This window comes from Hyla sarda, chromosome 5, assembly GCF_029499605.1.
Source record: "Hyla sarda isolate aHylSar1 chromosome 5, aHylSar1.hap1, whole genome shotgun sequence".
NCBI classification, from domain to species: domain Eukaryota; kingdom Metazoa; phylum Chordata; class Amphibia; order Anura; family Hylidae; genus Hyla; species Hyla sarda.
In genome coordinates, this window is record NC_079193.1 from 182,136,349 (window position 1) to 182,159,970 (window position 23,622).

The following is a 23,622-nucleotide window of genomic DNA, read 5'->3' on the forward strand; positions in this document are numbered from 1 at the left end:
CAGGCGAGACCGGTCGACCTGCATAGCCTCCACGGCGGAAGGCACAGGAACGGATTGCAGGGGACCAGAGGAGAGAGGAGCCGAGGAGAAGAAACGCCTCGTGCGAACAGAGTCCATATCTTGGCGGAGCTCCTGACGCCTTTCGGAAAAACGCATGTCAATGCGAGTGGCTAGGTGAATGAGTTCATGTAGATTAGCAGGAATTTCTCGTGCGGCCAGAACATCTTTAATGTTGCTGGATAGGCCTTTTTTAAAGGTCGCGCAGAGGGCCTCATTATTCCAGGATAATTCTGAAGCAAGAGTACGGAATTGTACGGCATACTCGCCAACGGAAGAATTACCCTGGACCAGGTTCAACAGGGCAGTCTCAGCAGAAGAGGCTCGGGCAGGTTCCTCAAAGACACTTCGGATTTCCGAGAAGAAGGAGTGTACAGAGGCAGTGACGGGGTCATTGCGGTCCCAGAGCGGTGTGGCCCAAGACAGGGCTTTTCCAGACAGAAGGCTGACTACGAAAGCCACCTTAGACCTTTCAGTGGGAAACAGGTCCGACATCATCTCCAGATGCAGGGAACATTGGGAAAGAAAGCCACGGCAAAACTTAGAGTCCCCATCAAATTTATCCGGCAAGGATAGGCGTAGACCAGGAGCGGCCACTCGCTGCGGAGGAGGTGCAGGAGCTGGCGGAGGAGATGACTGCTGAAGCTGTGGTAGTAACTGCTGTAGCATAACGGTCAGTTGAGACAGCTGTTGGCCTTGTTGCGCTATCTGTTGTGACTGCTGGGCGACCACCGTGGTAAGGTCAGCGACAACTGGCAGAGGAACTTCAGCGGGATCCATGGCCGGATCTACTGTCACGATGCCGGCTGGCAGGTAGTGGATCCTCTGTGCCAGAGAGGGATTGGCGTGGACCGTGCTAGTGGATCGGTTCTAAGTCACTACTGGTATTCACCAGAGCCCGCCGCAAAGCGGGATGGTCTTGCTGCGGCGGTAGTGACCAGGTCGTATCCACTAGCAACGGCTCACCTCTCTGGCTGCTGAAGATAGGCGCGGTACAAGGGAGTAGACAGAAGCAAGGTCGGACGTAGCAGAAGGTCGGGGCAGGCAGCAAGGATCGTAGTCAGGGGCAACGGCAGGAGGTCTGGAACACAGGCTAGGAACACACAAGGGAACGCTTTCACTGGCACGATGGCAACAAGATCCGGCAAGGGAGTGCAGGGGAAGTGAGGTGATATAGGGAAGTGCACAGGTGAAGACACTAATTGGAATCACTGCGCCAATCAGCGGCGCAGTGGCCCTTTAAATCGCAAAGACCCGGCGCGCGCGCGCCCTAGGGAGCGGGGCCGCGCGCGCCGGGACAGGACCGAGGGAGAGCGAGTCAGGTACGGGAGCCGGGGTGCGCATCGCGAGCGGGTGCTACCCGCATCGCGAATCGCATCCCGGCTGGAAGCGGAATCGCAGCGCCCCGGGTCAGTGGATCTGACCGGAGCGCTGCAGCGGGGAGAGTGTAGCGAGCGCTCCGGGGAGGAGCGGGGACCCGGAGCGCTCGGCGTAACAGGTATGTATTAACTATTGTTTGTGTACTATAAGTACAGAGGCTAATGTATTATGTAAGGCATATACAATAGACTGCACTAGGCTCAGTTTAGTTTACTGCACATTTCCAAAAATAAAAATGAATATAAATTAAAACACTAATGTATATGTACTGTAATTAAAATAGTGCAAATAGTACTTAAAAAACAAAGCGTCATACAGTAACAGAAAAAGTGGTACTGAAGGGTAATGAAGAAAGACACAAAAATGGTGGTTTTAATGTACATTATTTTCAGCCATCTCCATCAAGCTGTAATAGACTGGGAGAAGGGGGTTGGAGTTGGTAAGGCTAGATAAATACCTTACTAGCAATTTTATATTGTTTACCTGGAGATATGCAGAGGGACTTCATGTGCCCCACCTATAGATATACAGCTCTGTCACATGCTTGTTCCCCAACCAGTAATATTATTTATAAATATGTTATTTATTTATTGTTTGTGTAGACCTTTTCATGGTGGAAAATTCTGTGATGGTTCTCCTCGATCATTTAAACTTTGCAATACACAGAAGTGTCCCAAGAATAGTATTGACTATAGAGCCCAACAATGTGCAGAGTATAACAGTAAGCCATTCAGAGGCTGGTATTATCACTGGAAGCCCTACACCCGAGTTGAAGGTATGATGTACATATTTCATGCATGCATTTATTTGATGTCTTGTTTTATGATTTGTAATAATTATGCACTTAAACTGTGATCTAATATGACCCTTTACAGCTTTATAGCTTTCACACCTACAGTATCTATTTTTCATGTTTGTGCCTAAATTCATATCCCTAATGCATGCTTGATGATGGCACTTTATCTTTACTAATATAAAAGAATGGTTTGGCAAAAAAGGGCCAAGTATGGGTGATCCACAAGTGGATTTAGTTGACCTGTTTTTTCAGTTTCAACGGGGAAGATTTATCAAAACTGTCCAGAGGAAAAGTTGCTGAGTTGCCCATAGCAACCAATCAGAAAGCTTCTTTAATTTTTGAAAAGGCCTCTGAAAAATGAAAGTAGGGATCTGATTGGTTGCTTTGGGCAACTCAGCAACTTTTCCTCTGGGCAGGTTTTGATAAGTCTCTCCCAGTAAACATGAGGCCAATCTGGGCTTGTGCACTGGAAAAGCAGTAGTGGGGTTTGAGGTTGAAATGGCTGGTCCTTTGCAGAGAAAGTATTCTGCTGGAGGCTGAAGTGTTCGGGCCTGCTGAAATGGTGCACAGTGGGTTCCCCAGAATAATTCTTGAGAAAGTCCCAGGCAAGAGATGCCAATTAGACAACACCAAGCAAGGCCTTGACAGTCACAGATAGTCCCATCTTGTACATTGCAGAGTAGGTATCGTGTTGGAGGTTAAAATACTGAAGCTTTTTGAACATCTGCACAATCAGTTGCCTGGAATACTTCTGGAGAAACTAATAGGTGAGAGCTGTCAATCTTACGTCACAAAGGGAAACCTGCACAATCATATAGAATTAAACAGTTAGCTGATCTGGGAAATCACAGCCATATACCTTAATATAGTTAGCTTGGGTATTCTAGCCATGGAAATTAGCAGTTTGAATAATTCTGTAAGGGCCGTCACTGAGGTAGCATGGCTGAACTCATTTGGCAGCCTGGAGATGAAAATTGCTGAACCTATGAGAGACATAAATACTAGTAGGGAACAGTCTTCAAGGTATATAAATTCTAAAAAAAAATGTACAAAATATAACCAGTAAATATATTTCATTATTAATAAAAATGACATACAGACAGGGCCCTTGCCGGAAACACACAAAAAGGAATTAAAAATATGTACGTATATAAAAATAAACGTGTATAGAAATATTAAAATTTCTTTGACCGCATATCAATAGCCACCTGTAACTGAATATAAAGCACAAATAGTGCAAATAGTAACATTTAGTTACGGTACTATTTGCACTATGTATGTCATTTTTAATTGATAACTAAATATATTTACTGGTCATATCTTATAAATTTTTTAGAATTTATATACCTAGAGGACTGTCCCTAATAGTATTTATTCAATTATTTTTGGCACGATGGGTACGTGCAACACAGGCTACCTCGGTATATAATATTTCTTAGTGGTGTGAGCCTCTCAACTTTTTCTTTTTTATGGGAGACATAAGCCTGAGAGAGAGCCAAGGCAGGTTAGATGGGTTAGACTGCAACCCAGGGTAGAATGAGGTTGGCTTTCCTGAGACATAAAATACATAAAGAAAAAATAGACCAGCTCACCGCCCTGTAGAAGTAGCCACTGGAAGGGTAGTTCGTGGAGGAGCATGGATGCAGGTCAAGCCGTGTAGCCAGTTGCAATAGAATCCAAGAAGGAAAAGGAAATCCAGCTCCCCTGAAAAATATAGAATAACGGTATAAAAACACAAAAAATTGATTTCATCCTTTAAAAATGAATGAGATGGTGAGAATTAAAAGCATAGATGAAACGCTGACGCGTTTCGAACCATATGGTTCATAGTTATGGCACCTTGAACCAGTGCTATGACTAAGAACCATATGGTTCGAAACGCATCAGCGTTTCATCTATGCTTCTAATTCTCATTGATTTTTAAAGGATGAAATACATTTTTTGTGTTTTTATACCGTTATTCTATATTTTTCGGGGGAGCTGGATTTCCTTTTCCTTCTTGGATCCTTTCCTGAGACATGTAGTATTGCCTGGTCCATAGCTGGTATAAAGACAATACTAGTCAGTGTGGCCAGAGAGAAAGAGTGGTTACATTTTAAAAACAGGAATGTTCTGGAATGTTCTAAAACTTCTGCAACTTCCTGTTAACCACTATCTTGCCACTGAACTTTTAAAAAAGGAAAAAAGTCAATGACATATTTTTCTTATATTGGTGCATTCATCATAGGTATACCTCCACTATGAGAGACAGAATGAGAAAAAAAAATCCATAAAATCACATTGTCTGATTTTTAAAGAATTTATTTGCAAATTATGGTGGAAAAAAAGTATTTGGTCACCTACAAACAAGCAAGACTTTTGCCTTTCACAGACCTGTAACTTCTTCTTTAACCCCTTAAAGGGGTACTCCGGTTCTTAGATATCTTATCCCCTATCCAAAGGATAGGGGATAAGATGCCTGATCGCTGGGGTCCCGCCGCTGGGGACCCCCCGTGATCTTGCACACCGCACCCCTTTAAAATCAGTCCCTGGAGGGTGTTCTCTCCGGGTCTGATTACTGTCGATCACGGGGCCGGAGCATTGTGACGTCACGGCTCCACCCCCCGTGTGACGTCACGCTCCGCCCCCTCAATGTAAGCCTATGGGAGGGGGTGTGACAGCTGTACAGGCCTGTCTGAAGTTTGCTAGAGAGCATTTGGATGATCCAGAAGAGTATCGGGAGAATGTCATGAGGTCAGATGAAACCAAAGTAGAACTTTTTGGTAAAAATTCAACTCGTCGTGTTTGGAGGAGAAAGAATGCTGAGTTGCATCCAAAGAACACCATACCTACTGTGAAGCATGGGGGTGGAAACATCATGCTTTGGGGCTGTTTTTCAGCAAAGGGACCAGGACAAATGATCCTTGTAAAGGAAACGATAAATGGGGCCATGTATCATGAGATTTGAGTGAAAACCTCCTTCCATCAGAAAGGGAATTGAGGATGAAATGTGGCTGGGTCTTTCACCATGACAATGATCCCAAAAACACCGCCCGGGCAATGAATGAGTGGCTTCATAAGAAGCATTTCAAGGTCCTGGAGTGGCCTAGTCAGTCTCCGGATCTCAACCCCATAGAAAACCTTTGAAGGGAGTTGAAAGTCTGTGTTGCCCAGCAATAGCCCCAAAACATCACTGCTCTAGAGGAGATCTGCATGGAGGAATGGGCCAAAATACCAGCAACAGTGTGTGAAAACCTTGTAAAGACTTACAGTAAAGTTTGACCTCTGTCATTGCCAACAAAGACAAAAGACAACAGAGCGCTTCTGTGTGCGATCTTCCAGACCAGGTAGGATTATGTGGGTGAGTGAAGAACGCACTCACCTGGTCGGGTTGTGCATATTCCAGGCACAACGCTGATGTGGGCTTAATGTGACAACTGCTGCGGCTTCCCACGCTGGATCCACCGGCGTGTGAGAGACAGTGAAGGAGGAGGAAATCGGAAGCTGAGATCGCGCTGTTGCAGAAAAGGTTCAAGGATACTGGTAGAAGTCTTAATTTCTTTTATTCTATTCACACGTCGCGTTGTGTGAATAGAATAAAAGAAATTAAGACTTCTACCAGTATCCTTGAACCTTTTCTGCAACAGCGCGATCTCAGCTTCCGATTTCCTCCTCCTTCATTGCCAACAAAGGGTATATAACAAAGTATTGAAATGAACTTTTGTTATTGACCAAATACTTATTTTCCATCATAACTTGCAAATAAATTCTTAAAAAATCAGACAATGTGATGTTATGGTTTTTTTTTCTCATTATGTCTCTCATAGTTGAGGTATACCTAAGATGAAAATTACAGGCCCCTCTCATCTTTTTAAGTGGGAGAACTTGCACAATTGGTGGCTGATTAAATACTTTTTTGCAATATAATCACACACTGTGGGATACAGAGACATTTAAAGGGGTTATCCACCATAAGGTGATTTTAGTACGTACCTGCCAGACAGTAATGGATATGCTTAGGAAGTATCTGCGCTGGTCTTGGGGCTAAATGGCTATGTTGTGAGATTACCATAACACTGTGGCTAGCTTTTTGTGAACTGGTCTTTCCTGTTTGACTTTTCTTTTTTGACTACAAATCCCACAATTCTATTTTCCTCCCTCCCACACATCAGCCACCCCACCCATTGAAACATAAAAGAGCGGCATCTGTTCAAAGAGACCTGTGGTTTTCAATCAGGGTGCCTACAGCTGTTGCATTAGTTGCAGATTGATCTCTCTCCCACCAAGCGATCCCTCTACCCATTGAAGCAGACAGGCTCCCTGTCATCGGCTGACAATTGAGTCAGGTCTCGGCCACATTGCAACCTGGGAAAATTCTGAGACAACAGTCATTTTGTATGCTGTTAAAAATAAATATTGGGGTGAAAATCACATAAGAATTGTGAGAAAACCGTCACACACACTATATTAACCTATACATATACTATATTATGAACTACACTAACTTTACAGCCTCTGTAGCTTAGTCAAATAAAAGAAAATTCCGCTTTAAGACATGTCCATCTAATATAGACCCAGCCGAATAGTAATGTCATGTGTGACTGAGAGGGCACGCCCTCGTTATGCCGTCGCGTCCAAGGTGTAGAGCAGGGGGAAGATTTCAGCTCAGATCCGTCTGTTGATATGTCAAGCTCCACTTTGTTTATAAGATCCATGATGAAGTTTCGAAAATAAAAGCTACTGAATAACTTTAGACGAACATCGGAATCATGAGTTACTATTCGGCTGGGTCTATATTAAATGGACATGTCTTAAATGTCTCTATATCCCACAGTGTGTGATTATATTGCAGCTGAAAAGGAAAGGTGGAACTCCCTAGTGGGACTGTGCATTATATAGTGTGAATTCTGGGAGACTCTCTGATTTGTGTAGTTACTAAATACTTTTTGCCCCACTGTATAAGTGATTCCAGCCAATAACACTTATTCCTGATAGACTATATTTGTATGATCATGGAGGGTCAGACTGCTGAGACCCCCACAATCTCAAGAGCACTTGGCTCTTTTAGTTACAATAGACAATGAATGGAATGGCATAGCATTACCACTCGTCCAATCTGCTAGGAGACTAGGGACACCATCTTATTTTTTACTCTATTTATCAATGTAGATCACTCAGAGGTGCAACTTGGATCACAATGCAAAATCTGTATCTGTGCTCTCACCTATTATGTGCTATATATAATGCTGACTACAAAACCAGTACCACAATTTATGTATCTGAACAAACAGTTGTTATTAACCCCTTAAAGACGCAGGACGTATATTTACATCCTGCGCCGGCTCCCGCCATATGAAGCGGGATCGCGCCGCGATCCCGCATCATATCGCGTCGGTCCCGGCACTCATCAACGGCCGGGACCCACGGCTAATACCACACATTGCCGATCGCGGCGATGTGCGGTATTAACCCTTTAGAAGCGGCGGTCAAAGCTGATTGCCGCTTCTAAAATGAAAGTGGCAGTTCGGGCTGTTCGGGACCGCCGCAGTGAAATCGCGGCGTCCCGAACAGCTTACAGGACACCGGGAGGGCCCTTACCTGCCTCCTCGGTGTCCGATCGGCGAATGACTGCTCCGTGCCTGAGATCCAGGCAGGAGCAGTCAAGCGCCGATAACACTGATCACAGGCGTGTTAATACACGCCAGTGATCTGTGCAAGAGATCAGTGTGTGCAGTGTTATAGGTCCCTATGGGACCTATAACACTGCAAAAAAAAAGTAAAAAAAAGTGCTAATAAAGGTAATTTAACCCCTTCCCTAATAAAAGTTTGAATCACCCCTCTTTTCCCATAAAAAAATAAAACAGTGTAAAAATAAATAAAAATAAGCATTTGTGGTATCGCCGCGTGCGTAAATGTCCAAACTATAAAAATATATAATTAATTAAACCGCACGGTCAATGGCGTACGCGCAAAAAAAATCCAAAGTCAAAAAAGCGCATTTTTGGTTACTTTTTATACCATTAAAAAATGAATAAAAAGTGATCAAAAAGTCCAATCAAAACAAAAATCCTACAGATAAAAACTTCAGATCACGGCACAAAAAAATGAGTCCTCATACCGCCCTGTACGTGGAAAAATAAAAAAGTTATAGGGGTTAGAAGATGACATTTTTAAACATATAAATTTTCCTGCATGTAGTTATGATTTTTACCAGAAGTGCGACAAAATCAAACCTATATAAGTAGGGTATCATTTTAACCGTATGGACCTACAGAATAATGATAAGGTTTAATTTTTACCGAAATATGCACTGCGTAGAAACGGAAGCCCCCAAAAGTTACAAAATGGCGTTTTTTCTTCGATTTTGTCGCACAATGATTTTTTTCTGTTTCGCCGTGCATTTTTGGGTAAAATGACTAATGTCACTACAAAGTAGAATTGGCGATGCAAAAAATAAGCCATAATATGGATTTTTAGGTGGAAAATTGAAAGGGTTATGATTTTTAAAAGGTAAGGAGGAAAAAACGAAAGTGCAAAAACTGAAAAACCCTGAGTCCTTAAGGGGTTAAATAGAGACAGTTATCAAAATGAGAGAAGGTATTTTATGAATAAATATGCCATCAAAAGTATTGTTTATTGACAAATCACTTTAACCTCTTAAGGACCCATGACGTACGCGTACGTCATGAGTCCGCTCCCGATCTATAATGCGGGGCCACAGCATGGCCCCGCTTCATAGCGGGTCGGGCCCGGCCTGGACCCGTGGCTAATAGCGCGCGGCATTGATCACGGTGCCGTGCGCTATTAACCCTTTAGACGCGGCGTTCAAAGTTGAAGGCCGCATCTAAAGTGAAAGTGAAAGCATGCCGGTTAGCTCAGGAAGCTGTTCGGGATAGCCGTGGCGAAATCGTGGCATCCCGAACAGCTTACAAGACAGACGGAGGATCCCTACCTGCCTCCTCGCTGTCCAAACGCTGAATGACTGCTCACTGCCAGAGATCCAGGCATGAGCAGTCAAGCGGCACAATCATCGATCAGTGGTTTCTTATGAGAAACCACTGATCAATGTAAAAGGTCAGTGAGTGCAGTGTTATAGGTCCCTATGGGAGCTATAACACTGCAAAAAAAAAAAAGTGGAAAAAAAAGTGAATAAAGATCATTTAACACCACAGTGTAAATTAAAATAAGAATAAACATATATGGTATCGTCCGAATTATAAAAATATATCGTTAATTAAACCGCACGGTCAATGGCGTACACGCAAAAGAATTCCAAAGTCCAAAATAGTGCATTTTTGGTCACTTTTTATATCATGCAAAAATGGATAAAAAGTATCAATAAGTCCTATCAATGCAAAAATGGTACCGCTAAAAACTTCTGATCACGGCGCAAAAAATTAGCCCACATACCACCCCATACGTGGAAAAAGTTATAGGGGTCAGAAAATGACAATTTTAAACATATTAATTTTCCTGCATGTAGTTATGATTTTTTCCAGAAGTATGACAAAATCAAACCTATATAAGTAGGGTATCATTTTAATCGTATGGACCTACAGAATAAAGATAAGGTGTCATTTTTACCGAAAAATTTACTACGTAGAAACGGAAGCCCCCAAAATTTACAAAGCGGCGTTTTTTTTTTTTCAATTCTGTCTCACAATGATTTTTTTTCCATTTCGCCGTAGATTTTTCGTGTCACTACAAAGTAGAATTGGTGGCGCAAAAAATAAGCCATCATATGGATTTTTAGGTGCAAAATTGAAAGTGTTATGATTTTTTAAAGGCAAGGAGGAAAAAACGAAAATGCAAAAACGGAAAAACGGAAAAATGCAAAAACGGAAATGAGACTAGTACTATAATATCACCGATAAAGTTTATCTACAAAAACAGTAGAATAAGGTGCATATATAGTCACCATCACCTATTGATAAACAAATGCACCACTCACTGAATATATCAGCAAAAATAGAAAAGATCTTTATTAAACATATCCAAGATAAAAGATCATTTAAAAAAAAATATTACATATAATCACAAAAGACAGTACCAGTACATACAAGGTATAGGAGGGGAGGCACAAAATGAGATATAGTATAACAATAACAAGGTATGCAGGTCACAAAAAGAGGAGCAATAACACTGGATAAGGTACCAGAAACTAGTGCATAAGTAAAGTGCTAAGTACAAATAACACATGGACCTGTTAGCAAGGTAAAAGCAAGCAAAGTGCAAACAATGACAGTACAAGTGCCAAATCCTACCTATACCTGACCCCAACGACAGTTTCGCGGTAACTCCGCTTCCTCGGGGGGCGTCAATATAATGCTGACTACAAAACCAGTACCACAAACAGTTGTTATTAAATAGAGACAGTTATCAAAATGAAAGAAGGTATTTTATGAATAAATATGCCATCAAAAGTGTTGTTTATTGACAAATCACTTTAAAGCCCAAAATGTATTATAGCTAAAAAGTTATAGCTATAGCTAATCAGGCTAGTACTACAAATCATTTAGAACATCTAAAACCAGACTAGTTAAAATATGGGTGGACGTTAAACTATATTAATATTAAATAATACATTTTTGGGATGTTCATTAAATGCCGGATTACCATCTTTCATTTTGATTTATTAACTTTTCCCATACTGCAATCTGAATGCTACAAGATACACACATGGCCTACTGGGCTGATTAGATATCTGCATGCAAAGAACCACATGACATATTGTTCATTATAATTTATTGTGGTTTTACCATTAATCCATTTTTTTTTACTGCAGAACAAGATTACTGTAAATTATACTGTATTGCAGAAGGTTTTGATTTCTTCTTTTCCCTATCAAACAAAGTGAAAGATGGAACTCGGTGCTCTGAGCACAGTAATAATGTCTGTATTGATGGTATTTGTGAGGTAAGAAGATGGTAAGAAAATGAAACAACTAAACAAAATGCACATGTTTTTTTTTTTTCTAGACCATTATAATGCAGCTCACTACTACACAGCTGTATGCACTATGTAATCCTTGTACTGTGTTTTTAAGAAAACTAATTACATATACTTTTAAACACTATTCAAATTAATGAAACAACAGTTACATTTTAAGTTAAGGTGCCCTTCTAGGGTGTCACTGAGGGTGGGGCACAATATATAGAAAAAAAATATTAGATATATTAGAAAAAAATTAGTAAAATATTAAGCAAGGAGATGAACAGCAGATATGTATTAAAAAATGCTCACACAATGTATTTTTATCCATTTTTGGTCAGTAAAATGGCATTTAACTGCTCAAAAGCAAGCAAAAGACAGCAAAGCAGCTGTTGCATACAAAATTAATTTTACAGCCATATAAATAAATGACATTGACATCAGGAATAGGAAAAACAGCAGTTTTCTTCCAGAAACAGCATCACTCTTGTCATCAGGTTGTGTGTGGTATTGTAGCTCAGTTCTTTAAGGTGAATGGTTGTTTAAAGGGAACCAATCACACCATTAAAAACACCTCCTAGAGCATTAAACAAAGTTCCTTTTGTGGTGTCCCGGTACCGCATCCTATTCGGTACCTTTGTATATAAGTCCCCATAGCCAGAGTCCCTAGGACGTCAGGGTTCTTCTTAACTAGTCCGCCCCTAGTCACCTCTCACCTAGGTATTAGTTATCTAATAATTCTTCAGGATTTGTATATATATATATATATATAGGATTGTACAAGTGTATATAAATGGTTAATTACCTATGCATAGCGTAACAGGACCTGCGGATCACGTGACCGGGTGAACTCTATGGTTTTATGCTTGAGGACCTTTGGAGGTTCCTGTGACGTTTATCTCCCATCACTCCTTGTAACGGTGAGTGACAGTTGATTGGACCAGTAAAAACGGCCCTGCCCCTTCCCATATAAGGGAGCGGCGGCCATTGCTCACTCTCTTTCCTCGTGGGCTGTTGATGGAGAAGGATCTGCGCTGCTGTCATCAGTGAGTTTAGGCGGATATCTGCTAAATTGTGAGTGTGTCAATCCCTAAACACTCTGCAAGATCACCGGAAAAGCGGAAAGTTGTGGCAGTCGCAGTCCGACTTTTCCAAGAACTTGCTGACCGTCTGCAGCGGTTTTGATTAGACGAAGAGGCGGCCTGCAATCTTCCCCCACTGCCTGATGATAACAACGATTGGCCAGAGACACATCCAGCGAAGAGCGCAGGGACACCTTTAGGTGCATCACTGGTGAGATTGTCCCCTCATCACAGAACCTGGGGCTCGTGGGCCGAGATCCCGTCAGAGGAGTCTGCTGTGAGTACCCCACCAGAGGTGGCCTATTCTTCCTCCTCCAGCCCTGAGGTCATACCTCGATCAAGCTTGCCAAGTGCACAACCGTGCTCACCAAAATTGCCGCAATGGGTGTTCGGAGATGAGCCGGAGCTGATCGAGTATATGCACAGAGTACTTCAACCATTACCTGGGAAGCCACTCACACCAATCCCAACTGCAGAAAGGTAAAGGGCCCGTCAAGAAGCCGAGCTGGTCGAATTGATGGAAAAGTTAAAGGCCCGACACAAAGAACTCTATGCCCCCAAGCACGTGCATTTGCCTTATGAAGAAAAAGTGCGGTATCAAGAAAATACCAAAGAAATGGAGGCATTGTACATATGTAAATGGGATCACCCCCGAGAAGGGGAGAAGCACCTCCAGCTGAGGATGTGTGGGAAGATGTGGAAATGCCTCCATTCTACCGATGGTTCGTGAGCCAGAGTCCTTTAACTGCCCAGGCGGGTGACGGACCTGAATCTCCCAAAGTCCCTGAAGATCTATCCACCTGGAAGACACTTCAGGATGAAAGCTGAGTTATCGGGGACCTCCTAGACTATTGCCTCCACAAGAAAGTGCCCACTCGGGTGCGCAAGGCCCACGGGGACTTCGAGTTAAAGCGGCTGTGGCGGCAGAGGAATCGCCTGTTCCTGCACAAGGGCGAAATTCCCTTGACCCAGTTTCCAGAGACCGCATACATCAGATTGTGGTTCCCAGAATGATCATCATGATCAAACTTTGGGGTCCATAAGACAGAGATCACCGTCAGAAGGAGATTTTACTGGATTGGGATGCGGGGAGACATCGAGAAATGGTGTGCCGAGTGCTCCGTGTGAAACGTGATAAAGTACCCCCGAAGGGACGCAAGAGCCCCTTTACATCCCATCTGTACAGAAAGGCCGAATCAAATTGTTGCCTTGGATCATGTGAAGCTGGGCCCCACTTGATCTGGCTATTGTCATGCTCTAACCATGGTGGATCATTATTCCAAGTGGGTGGTGGTGGTCCCTGTCAAGGATCTTACCACCAGGACTGCCGCTCAGCTCTTCTATCGACATTGGATCCAACCTCTGGGGTGTCCCGAATCGGTTCTCACGGATTGAGGAACCACCTTTGAAGCCCAGTTGTTCCAGGAACTTTGCTAGTTGCATGATTGCAAGAAGCTCCGAACGACGGCCTACCATCCCCAAGGGAATGGGCTCTGCGAGAGGATCAATCAAGTGTTCATCCAAATGCTTAGAGCTGCCTCTGTTTCAAAGCACGAAGAGTGGCCTCAGTTGTTGCCGGAATTCCTAGAAATTTACAACAACACTGTCCACTGCTCTACGGGGTACACGCCTTTTTTCCTGATGATGGGCCGACACGGCCAATTAACAACCTAAGAACCTTCAGGCTACAGGCACCTCTCAACAATTCTCCTCGGGTTTCCCAAGGTTGGGTGTCAGAGCATCAACGAAGAATTGAGGAAGCCAAAGACATTGTTGAGAAGAAAATGGGTGAAGTTCATGAACACCAGCAGAAAGATTATAATCGACATGCTTCGGCTCAGCCCTTACAGCTTGGAGGTAAAGTGTGGCTCAGAAAATTTCCTAGAACCCATAAACTAGACTCCTTGTGGGAAACAGAGCCATACACCATTACTGCAGTCCCTTATCCCGAAACAGATGTTTACGAGATACAGAAAGTCGGGTTCGAGCCACAGGTGTTCCACAGGAATAGGATAAAAGCGTGTATGAAAGAAGATGTGCTTGGCCCATCTCCTCTTACTCCTTCTGCTCCTCCTGCTACTTCATCTCCACCTCCAACAAGGCCAATGAGAGAATATGTGCCGGGGGAAGGAATTCATCCCACTATGGACGTTCCTTTGTTCCCATCTCAGCAGCCTACCATGTATTGGGGTATACCGTTCCCATCTCCATCCAGCCAGCCGCCACTGGTTGCTCCACCCAGACAGTTGCCGGTAGCCGTACCGCCTAGCCAGTTGCCAGTAGGTGTTGCTCCCTGTCAACCACCATTGGTTGCTACACCCAGCATCAGTCCTGCTCCAGTGACTGCTCCAAGTATTGATGCCACTACTCCACCTGTCTTCAGAGAATCCCCCAGTCCCACCGAAGATATTGCTTCTGTTTCCAGCCCTCCAGCTGGTCCCTCGGGGACTGAAGCTTTTGAAGAAACCCCAAGTGAAGGAACTCCTGATGACTCGGAGGTGGTGTTGCGGCGGTCTCAAAGGACTGCACAGGGCAAACTACTCATAAGGTACCAGGACTCATTTAGTACTTACACACATAGTACCTTTGGTTACACACTTCAATGCTCTGCCTATCACTTTTCAGTACTCTTGATTACTCACTTAAATGTACTACCTCAAGTTTCTCTAGTACATACACCAAAGTAAATATCTCACTCAAGAAAACACTTTAGGGATTCTAGCATATTGATACCCAATTCCTGCCACTGTTAGGTACACTCATACTTCTTTTCTCTGTGTTGCGTGTGTGAGATGCTCTGCCTGGCCAGTAGGTGCTCTTGCGAATATAGAATTAAACACGTAATTCCTAGAATAACCTAGTTAGGTTGTTTTGAAAGTGCTCTAGGGGTAAGTAGCGTGTAGCCGATAGACCCTAGCAGCCAACCTTACTGTGACCTAGCTTCCGACTAGCCAGTATAACCTTTTGTGTACTAACAGGTAACTTAATGTTGGCGAATTAAATGTGTGAGATAATAAAAAATGTCTAGTCCGCTTGAAACTAAAGGTATAGAGAGCTGTATTAATGTTTAGTTAGCCTCATAAAAATGTGTAGAGAGCTAATAAAATGTCTTAGGAGCTGCAACTACATGTCAGATAGCTGCCTAATTGTCTAGTAAGCTTTAAAGTGTATACCGGTAGTAAGCTTAATAAAATGTCTAAGAAGCTAGAAACTAAAGGATAGATAGCTTTGTTAATGTCTAGATAGCATTAATGTCTAGATAGCACCAATGTCTAGATAGATTTCTATTGTCTAGTCCAGATACTAGTAAGAGTATCAGAGAATGTAAATGTGTTCAATGTTTACTTAGGACGTATAGCAAATGCAAATTTATAGATCATCCTGTTCTAGTCCTATTCCCTCTGTTTTAGGGGACAGGCGTTGAGGTCGACTTATCTTAAGTAAGGGGTTTGTGGTGTCCCGTTACCGCATCCTATCCGGTACCTTTGTATATAAGTCCCCATAGCCAGAGTCCCTAGGATGTCTGGGTTCTTCTTAACTATCCAGCCCCTAGTCACCTCTCACCTAGGTATTAGTTATCTAATAATTCTTCAGGATTTATATATATATATATAGGATTGTACAAGTGTATATAAATGGTTAATTACCTATGCATAGCGTAACAGGACCTGCGGATCACGTGACCGGGTGAACTCTATGGTTTTATGCTTAAGGACCTTTGGAGGTTCCTGTGACGTTTATCTCCCATCACTCCTTGTAACAGTGAGTGACAGTTGATTGGACCAGTAAAAACGGCCCTGCCCATATAAGGGAGCGGCGGCCATTGCTCACTCTCTTTCCACGTGGGCTGTTGATGGAGAAGTATCTGCGCTGCTGTCATCAGTGAGTTTAGGCCTGAGCCTTGCGGCGACAGCTGATATCTGCTAAAATGTGAGTGTGTCAATCCCTAAACACTCTGCAAGATCACCGGACCTTATCTATCCCCTAAATCCGGACGGATCTTCGCAATATTCCCTAATTCAGAGATTTTTATGAGAAGTCAAGGTCCCCAACAACTGTCAGTCATCGCAATAGATAGAGACTGTATTCCTGAGACTGTTACTGTTCATTGGATGTACCGTAAGCATTTAAGTAAGGTTATCCAAGTTCAAGTACCTTCTGTCATTTTATGCATGCACCTATCGTTACTGGGAAGGGCGGCGATAGGCCGGAGAATTACCTCAGCATACTAGCCCTCAGCCTGGCGTCACGAACTATAGGGTTAACCTTAACCCCTCATCTACCGAAACAACACCCCAACTACCATACACCCCCAAGAGCTACCACACTATCATATTAGAAAAAATAGGAGTACGCGCTAGGAAAAATAGCAATTGTGGGATGACAATATAAACTAAATGGAACAATGTCCTTTTCCGTATATAGTGACGTCACTATCAGCCACTCACAACACCGAGCTACTTACCACGAGAACGGAAGCTGGTTGAGATGCTACCGGCCAGAGCCTTCTTCCGCTACCCCCGCTTTAGGAATATCACCCTGAAAAGTGACGTCCCCGATTAGTAACGGACATCAGGTACCTATTCCTACTAAGAACGTTATAATTTACCTGAGCCGGAGGCAACCAGGAACCTCTTTTTTATTACAATTGCAGCGCTGGAGCACATCTAAAACGGGCCCACTACGGAAAGATTAATTAACCTTTTGCTCTTAGAGAGTGCTGCAATACAATTACATTCCCTGGCAATATACAGCATATTTTATTTCAGGTATTTGAACGGTTATTACCCATTTCATCATTTACTGCAACCACTCGTTCAGTCATTAAAAAATGTTGTGTTCACATTTCAGAGGACCACTGCTTCAGTTCAATGCAATACTACAAAATGGAAGGAAGGACATTGTTCCATTTAGTTTATATTGTCATCCCACATTTTTTATTTTTCCTAGCGCCTACTCCTATTTTTTCTAATATTGTGCCATTCATTAGCTGTACGCCTTACAGGGAAGCGTACAGGAGTAACACAGCAAGGATATAGCCCACAGTTCTCTTCCAGCGCGGGTAATATATATGTATTTATTTTTTATAGTTTTTGCTGATGACTGTAATCCAGAAAATTAGGTTATAAGACGTTCCACGCTTTATCAAAAGGTGTCCGGAGGAAAAGTTTCTTCTTTCATTTTTTCAGAGGTCTTTTCAAAAATGAAAGAAGTGATCTGATTGGTTGCTATGGGCAACTCAGCAACTTTTCCTCTGGACAGGTTTTGATAAATCTCGCCCAGAGCTGTAATCACTCCCCTCCTGTTCTAAACATGCCAACATGGGCATGATTAACATCCTGGGCATGGAGGAATCTTCTTCAGCTCGGCTACATGTCTACCGCAGGCCCAGCTCTGTATAGGAAGCCCTTCTGTCTGCAGACTGCAGCACTGCCTCTGGGTCCTTGCGTGGCCAGATTCTTCCCCTCCTCTGCTCCCCAGCAGGGAATGTAGCCTTGGACTGTATATAGCTGATCAGCAGGGACAGACAGTGCAGCACTCGAATCCGCCGTAATCCTCTGCATACACAGATCTGAAATAAGAAGAAAAAAAAGTGGGTTAGGACAGTTTTTGCACTCTCCGCTGGGGAGAGCACCCAAAATGCAATGTCTTCCCAAACAGGGAGCCTCCAATTGGTGCAAAACTACAACTCCCAGCATGCCCAGAGAGCCTTTGGCTGTCTGGGCATGCTAGGAGTTGTAGTTTAGCAACAGCTGGAGTCTCCCTGTCTGGGAAGACACTGGCAGCAGGGTATGTTCACATTTTACAAAACGTAAAATGCTAACAGAGCCTCACACCCTTACCAGCCTGGATCCCATCTGTAGCTCCGCCCCCTAATTATGTCATCACTAGGGGGAGGAGCTACACGGATCCGGCGGGGACAGGAACGAGTGAGGTAAGGGGATCTCCTCTTCTGTATACACTATATACAGCTATCTATAGATAGCTGTATGTACTGTATACCCCCAAAGGGGCTATATTCCCGGCTCCTGTATAGTATACACTGGTACACTATTCACTCCTGTATACTATACAGCCGGGGGAGGTGAGCAGTGATGCTGTACATCATTCCTCACCTCCTTACACTCTGTGGACCGGGCGCTCAGCTTCCGACCCATAGAGTGGTACCTGGAGACAGTGAGAAAACTGCCACAGGGTACAAATTTGGCTGTTTCCCCACACCAGAAATGCCAGGAATACTGCCAGAACGCAGGAAAAAGCTGTGTCAGTTTTTCTGGCGTTTTTGATGGCGTTTTTTTGGGTGTAAAAAAAACAAAACAAGCGGAAACCTAGCCTGAAGGTAGCTTTAGGTGCGGTCAATGTAATTAATGTAACCATATGCATCAAACGAAAACAGTACAACTAGGTATGCATATCGTCACACTGCATGATTTTATAATCTGTAAAACCGTTTGTGGGACTTGCAGTTATCAAGCCATTACAAAATGGAGGAGATCGACAGAAAATACTATTACAAAAAGAGACTGAATTTATAATACGTACTTATGCAGTAGGACCGCTTGGTCTGAACGAGCGCGAAGATCTCAATGTATTTCTGTGAACCATAAGGGGTTGATCCCCTTGGTTTCCGGCACAAAGAGTTTGCAAGTGTTGCAGGTATATATTCCGCTCATATTGTTTAGTATAAATTCTAGCTACAATGCATAATGGCCCTCATTTACTATTGCAAACCCAACATGTTTTGTCAGGTTGTCTGCCAGATTCTGCCGCATTGCGCCAGAAATTCTGTCTGTGCCACATTTTGCACCAGAATTGAAAAAACCCCACCTAACTCCATTTTGCTTAGAAAATCCAAAAAGGGGGCGTGGCTGCATGGGAAAGGGGGCGTGGTCTCCAATAAGGGGAGTGTCTCCAACATTTTCACAAAAAACCAACATATTTACTAAGGTTTCCACATAAAATGTGGTGGATTTCAGCTGAGGAAAACCAGACAGAGCAGAGCATGTGTAAAAAAAAAAAAAGCAAAGTGTAGGGAAAAGTGGAAAATGTAGGGAAACCTTTGTAGGAAAATAAATTGTAGGGAATTAAAACCCACAAAGAAACCTACACTCCATTCTTAGTACATAAGGGCCAATGTTTTTGTTAACAGATGGTTAGCCTAAATAAAGTTGTATATATAAGGGAAGGGGGTTTTGTACAGGTCATAGGTCATTTCTAAGCACTCTTTAACGTGAAATCGGCCCGTTGGCCACGCTGTTGCTTCTGTAACCAGTTTGTCCCAAGAAACCACAGTTACAGGGGAGAAGTGAGTGCCGTTTGATACTTTGTCTACCCATCGTTTTAGAAAGAAAGCTGCTATGTTTTTTAAATTCTGAATAACCCCTTTAGAGATACTGGTCATTGGTAAAAAGGATTATATAAGGCAATAAAATCCATCCAACAATATCATGTTCATTTTTTGGGAAAGAAGAGAAAGGGGGCATTGTAAAATGACTGTCTTAGGCACCAAGATAGCTTTTCCCTCCCTACAGAGCAATCAAAATTGCTCTGTTATAACCTTTTTCTAATGAAATTAGCGTTTCGTGAGGAGCCCTCCCTTCCTCAAATCAGGACGACCAAGGTCTTCTCCTGCAACCCAGTGGCTTGGCAGCGACTTTCATTTGATGGTACCCCTATAAAACTGGGGTTACATGCTCATATTGCTTACATTGAGGTAAGCGGCCATCTATAAGCTCTGTAGGGACTCCCCTACAAAACTGCTCCAAGGGTAATAAACAAGGCACCGGTTTTGATCTTTTTTTCTATATTACTGAGTAAGCCTGATAAGAAATAGCTTATTTTATATTTATATATTTATAAGAAATAGGATTTCTACCAGGAGATATTTAAAAAAAATGCACATTTGTGAATTAAAAAAAAATTTCTATGCCAAGATAAAGTTGCTTGATTTTTCAGGTCTTAAGTTTGACATATTTACTATGGTTTTAAGTCCGGTCACAAAACCGGATACAGGGCAGAAAAATGACCTGACCGGAGTCAAACTGTGACTCTGGTCAGCTCATGAAAGTCAATGGATTTCAACACCGTTCCAGCTGGGGTACGGGAGTGCACGGTTTTCCTCTATTCCAGCCAGATCCGGCAGCCATAAGCTGAAAACATGGTGTGAAAGCATCTTAAGCTGCCCGCCCTGCCTCCCTTCATCTGGGAAGGGCTGACAATGGGCACAGCAGAGAGAGGAGATGAAAGGATGATGGGAAAACTTACTTACCTACAAGATGGCCGTCGCTATCAGAAGAACAGGTGGTTGACAGTCAGCTATTCAAAAGAACTACTGGACTTACCTGTTGGAGAGTGCTGAGAAAAATAGGAGAGGTACAATATGGACAACAATATGGACAATGCAAGTGAATTAGAATGTTATATATTTTTGCTCGGGTGAAATAACTAACAATAATTTTGCCATCCCAGAGTTCTCCTTTCAGCTATTGTCTTCAAAAATATAGAGGGAAATTTTTCAAAACCTAGGTGAGGAAAACAAAAGCAGTTAACCATAGCACCCAATCAGATCACCTCTTTAGATTTTAAAAAGGCCTCTAAGAAATGAAAGAAGCTATTTGGTTGGTCACTATGGGAAACTGCTTTACTTTTCATCTGCACAGCTTTTGGTAAAGGGGTATGTCTGATCGCAGGGGGCCCTCCGCTCAGACCCCTGCGATCTCCCTGCAACATCCGCATTACGTGGGGAGCTGCGTCCCCAGGCTTGGAAACCGGAAATTTTGGGACTGGAAACGTGACCTAACACCACGCCTCCCTCGTGATGTCAAATCACGCCCCCTCCATTCATGCCTCTGGGAGGGGGCGTAACGGCCGTTACGCCCCCCCCCCTATAGACATGAAGGGAGGGGGTTTGACCCCACGATGGGGGTGATCAGATATCAGACATCCCCCCCGTGATCAGACATCTTATCCCCTCTCCTTTGGATAGTGGATAAAATGATCTAAAGCCGGAATACCCCTTTAAATCTCCCTTATGTTTTGTATGTAGTAGAGACAGAGAAATAAACTAACCAGCCTTTTTTTTGACAGACAGTTGGCTGCGACCAGATCCTGGGATCTAATGCTATGTATGATTCCTGTGGTGTATGCAAAGGAGACAACACAACCTGCAAGATCTACAGAAGCCAGTATACAAAACAGCACTACTCTAATCGTAAGCAAAATACTAAAAAAAAATTGCTTAAAAAAGGTGTATGCATGCTTACTAGAGCTACACAAAGCTTTATTTATAGGGAATCATTCACTAAGTTTTACCCTATTTAACAAGTGGTAACATGTAATAGAGGTCATTATCATGTGTCCTATCAACACTCTGTCTGAGTGTTGCTTTGGAAGAGAGGCACCTGAAAGAGAGCTGTAAAACAGGAGATATCTTCTGTGCAGAGTGAATCTGTGGAGCTGGAGTGACTTGTGTGAGTACTTACATTTGCACAAAGAGGGATCACTGATTTTGATCAGTGAATTTTAAACAGCCTTTTCACTTAAAAAAAAAATTCTTCTCTACTCTGCCTCTAGGGGGAGGAGTAGATTGGTCACAGGTGCTTAAATCTTAGTTTGGGACTAAGTTCTGAGCATGCTCTGTATGAGTGTTTCTTTAAAAGAGAGGCAGCTGAAAGAGAGTTGTAAAACAGGAGTTTGAAAGCAGGAGTGTTACTTTCCATACACTGTAGGGACTTTAAATTCGCAAAGTCTACTGAGAATTTAATTTTTATAGTTACTGTCTGTTTTTGGCTGTTAATCTGTGAAATCCTCATAACTAGATGGCCTCCATGTTGGAAAATGCAATCAATTGAGCAATGTATGCAATTCTTGAACTGCGAGATGTTTGCGAGTTGTTCATTTGGAAGCCCAGATCCTGGATCTAGAGGAGCAACTGGCAACACTGAGACACATTGACAACTTGGAGAGGAGTCTCCTGCTCACTGAGCAGGCACTCTCTGTGGTAGAGGTGGGGGAGGATAGTGGGATGCAGGTGCAGGACAGTCAGGCAGCTAACTGGGTTACAGTTAGAAAACGGGTAAAGGTAAAAGTGTCTGGGAGGCTAGTCCTAATCTGGCACACCCCAACAAGTTTGCCCGGTTGGCAGATGAGGGGGATGCCATTTCAGAGCTAGCAGTACTGCAGCAAGACTCTGCCTCTGACTGCCAGGGGGGTGTCTACTCTAATAAGAGGGGGAAGATAGTGTAGCTTGAGAGGGGGGACTTATTAATGTACCAGGGGGTGAAGCGGAGAGAGGGGTTAGAATAGTTAATAGGGTTAGGCTTCATATGGGGAAAAAAAACATACCAAAAAAACATACTTTGAATTGCATGTTGATTAATGCCAGAAGTCTGTTCAATAAAACTGACGAACTGGAGTTGATAATGTCTGAGGAGAATTATGACATAGTGAGTAAAACAGAGACTTGGTTGGACGATAGCTGTGACTACATACAGGCTTATAGTCTATTCAGGAAGGAGCGGACAAAATGGAAAGGGGGAGGAGTTTGTCTTTATGTAAAGTATAGTCTGAAGGCTGCACTGCGGGAGGATATATGGGAGGGAAGCGATAATGTGGCGTCATTATGGGTAGAAATATATGGAGATAAAAATAAAAAAAATTCTGATAGGGGTTTGCTATAAGCCACCAAACATAATGGAAGAGCCAGAAGATCAATTACTAAATAAATTAACTAATTAATAAAAAAGGCAGCAAATCAAAATGATGTGATAATAATGGGGGATTTTAACTATCCTGATATAAACTGGTAAACTGGGAGACCGAGACCTGTGAATCTCATAAAGGAAACAGGTTTCTGACTATAGCTAAAGACAATTTTGTCCCCAATTGTGCAGGGTCCGACCAGTGGGGGAGCCCTACTAGACTTAATATTAACCAACAGACCTGACAGAGTAACAAATGTACAAGTTGACGGACACCTAGGAAATAGTGATCATAATATAATACATTCTAACTTTTTCTATAAGGGAACCTCGCGAGGGGCCACAAAAACAATGAACTTTAGGAAGGCAAAGTGTGATCAACTCAGAGAAGCCCATAACAATATAAAATAGGATAATGTCCTCAAAAAACAAGAATACTGACACTAAATGGGAGACTTTTAAGAATATTTTAAATTCTCACTGTAAGAGGTATATACCTTATGGGAATAAAAGGATCAGGAATAAAAAAAAAAAACAATATGGATGAATAAAAATGTTAAGGGGGAAATAAATGACAAAAACAAAGCATTTAAACTACTAAAAAAGGACGGCAGTGAAGAAGCATTAACCCCTTCCCGCTATTGGACGTATGCATACGTCCAGGCGAACTACACGTTCGCGCAAATGGACGTATGCA

General features: G+C 42.8%; 1 protein-coding gene across 2 annotated transcripts in view; it reads left to right on the top strand.

Moving 5' to 3' along the window:
- The window catches only part of ADAMTS16 (ADAM metallopeptidase with thrombospondin type 1 motif 16), a 263,619-nt gene that overhangs the window by 138,620 nt on the left and 101,377 nt on the right, over positions 1-23,622 (top strand). For both annotated transcript variants that reach the window (XM_056520819.1, XM_056520820.1), the window contains 3 exons: positions 2,040-2,212; positions 10,998-11,128; positions 21,313-21,436. In XM_056520819.1, the coding sequence (XP_056376794.1) occupies positions 2,040-2,212; positions 10,998-11,128; positions 21,313-21,436 (428 nt within the window). The remainder of the gene's footprint in view (positions 1-2,039; positions 2,213-10,997; positions 11,129-21,312; positions 21,437-23,622) is intronic.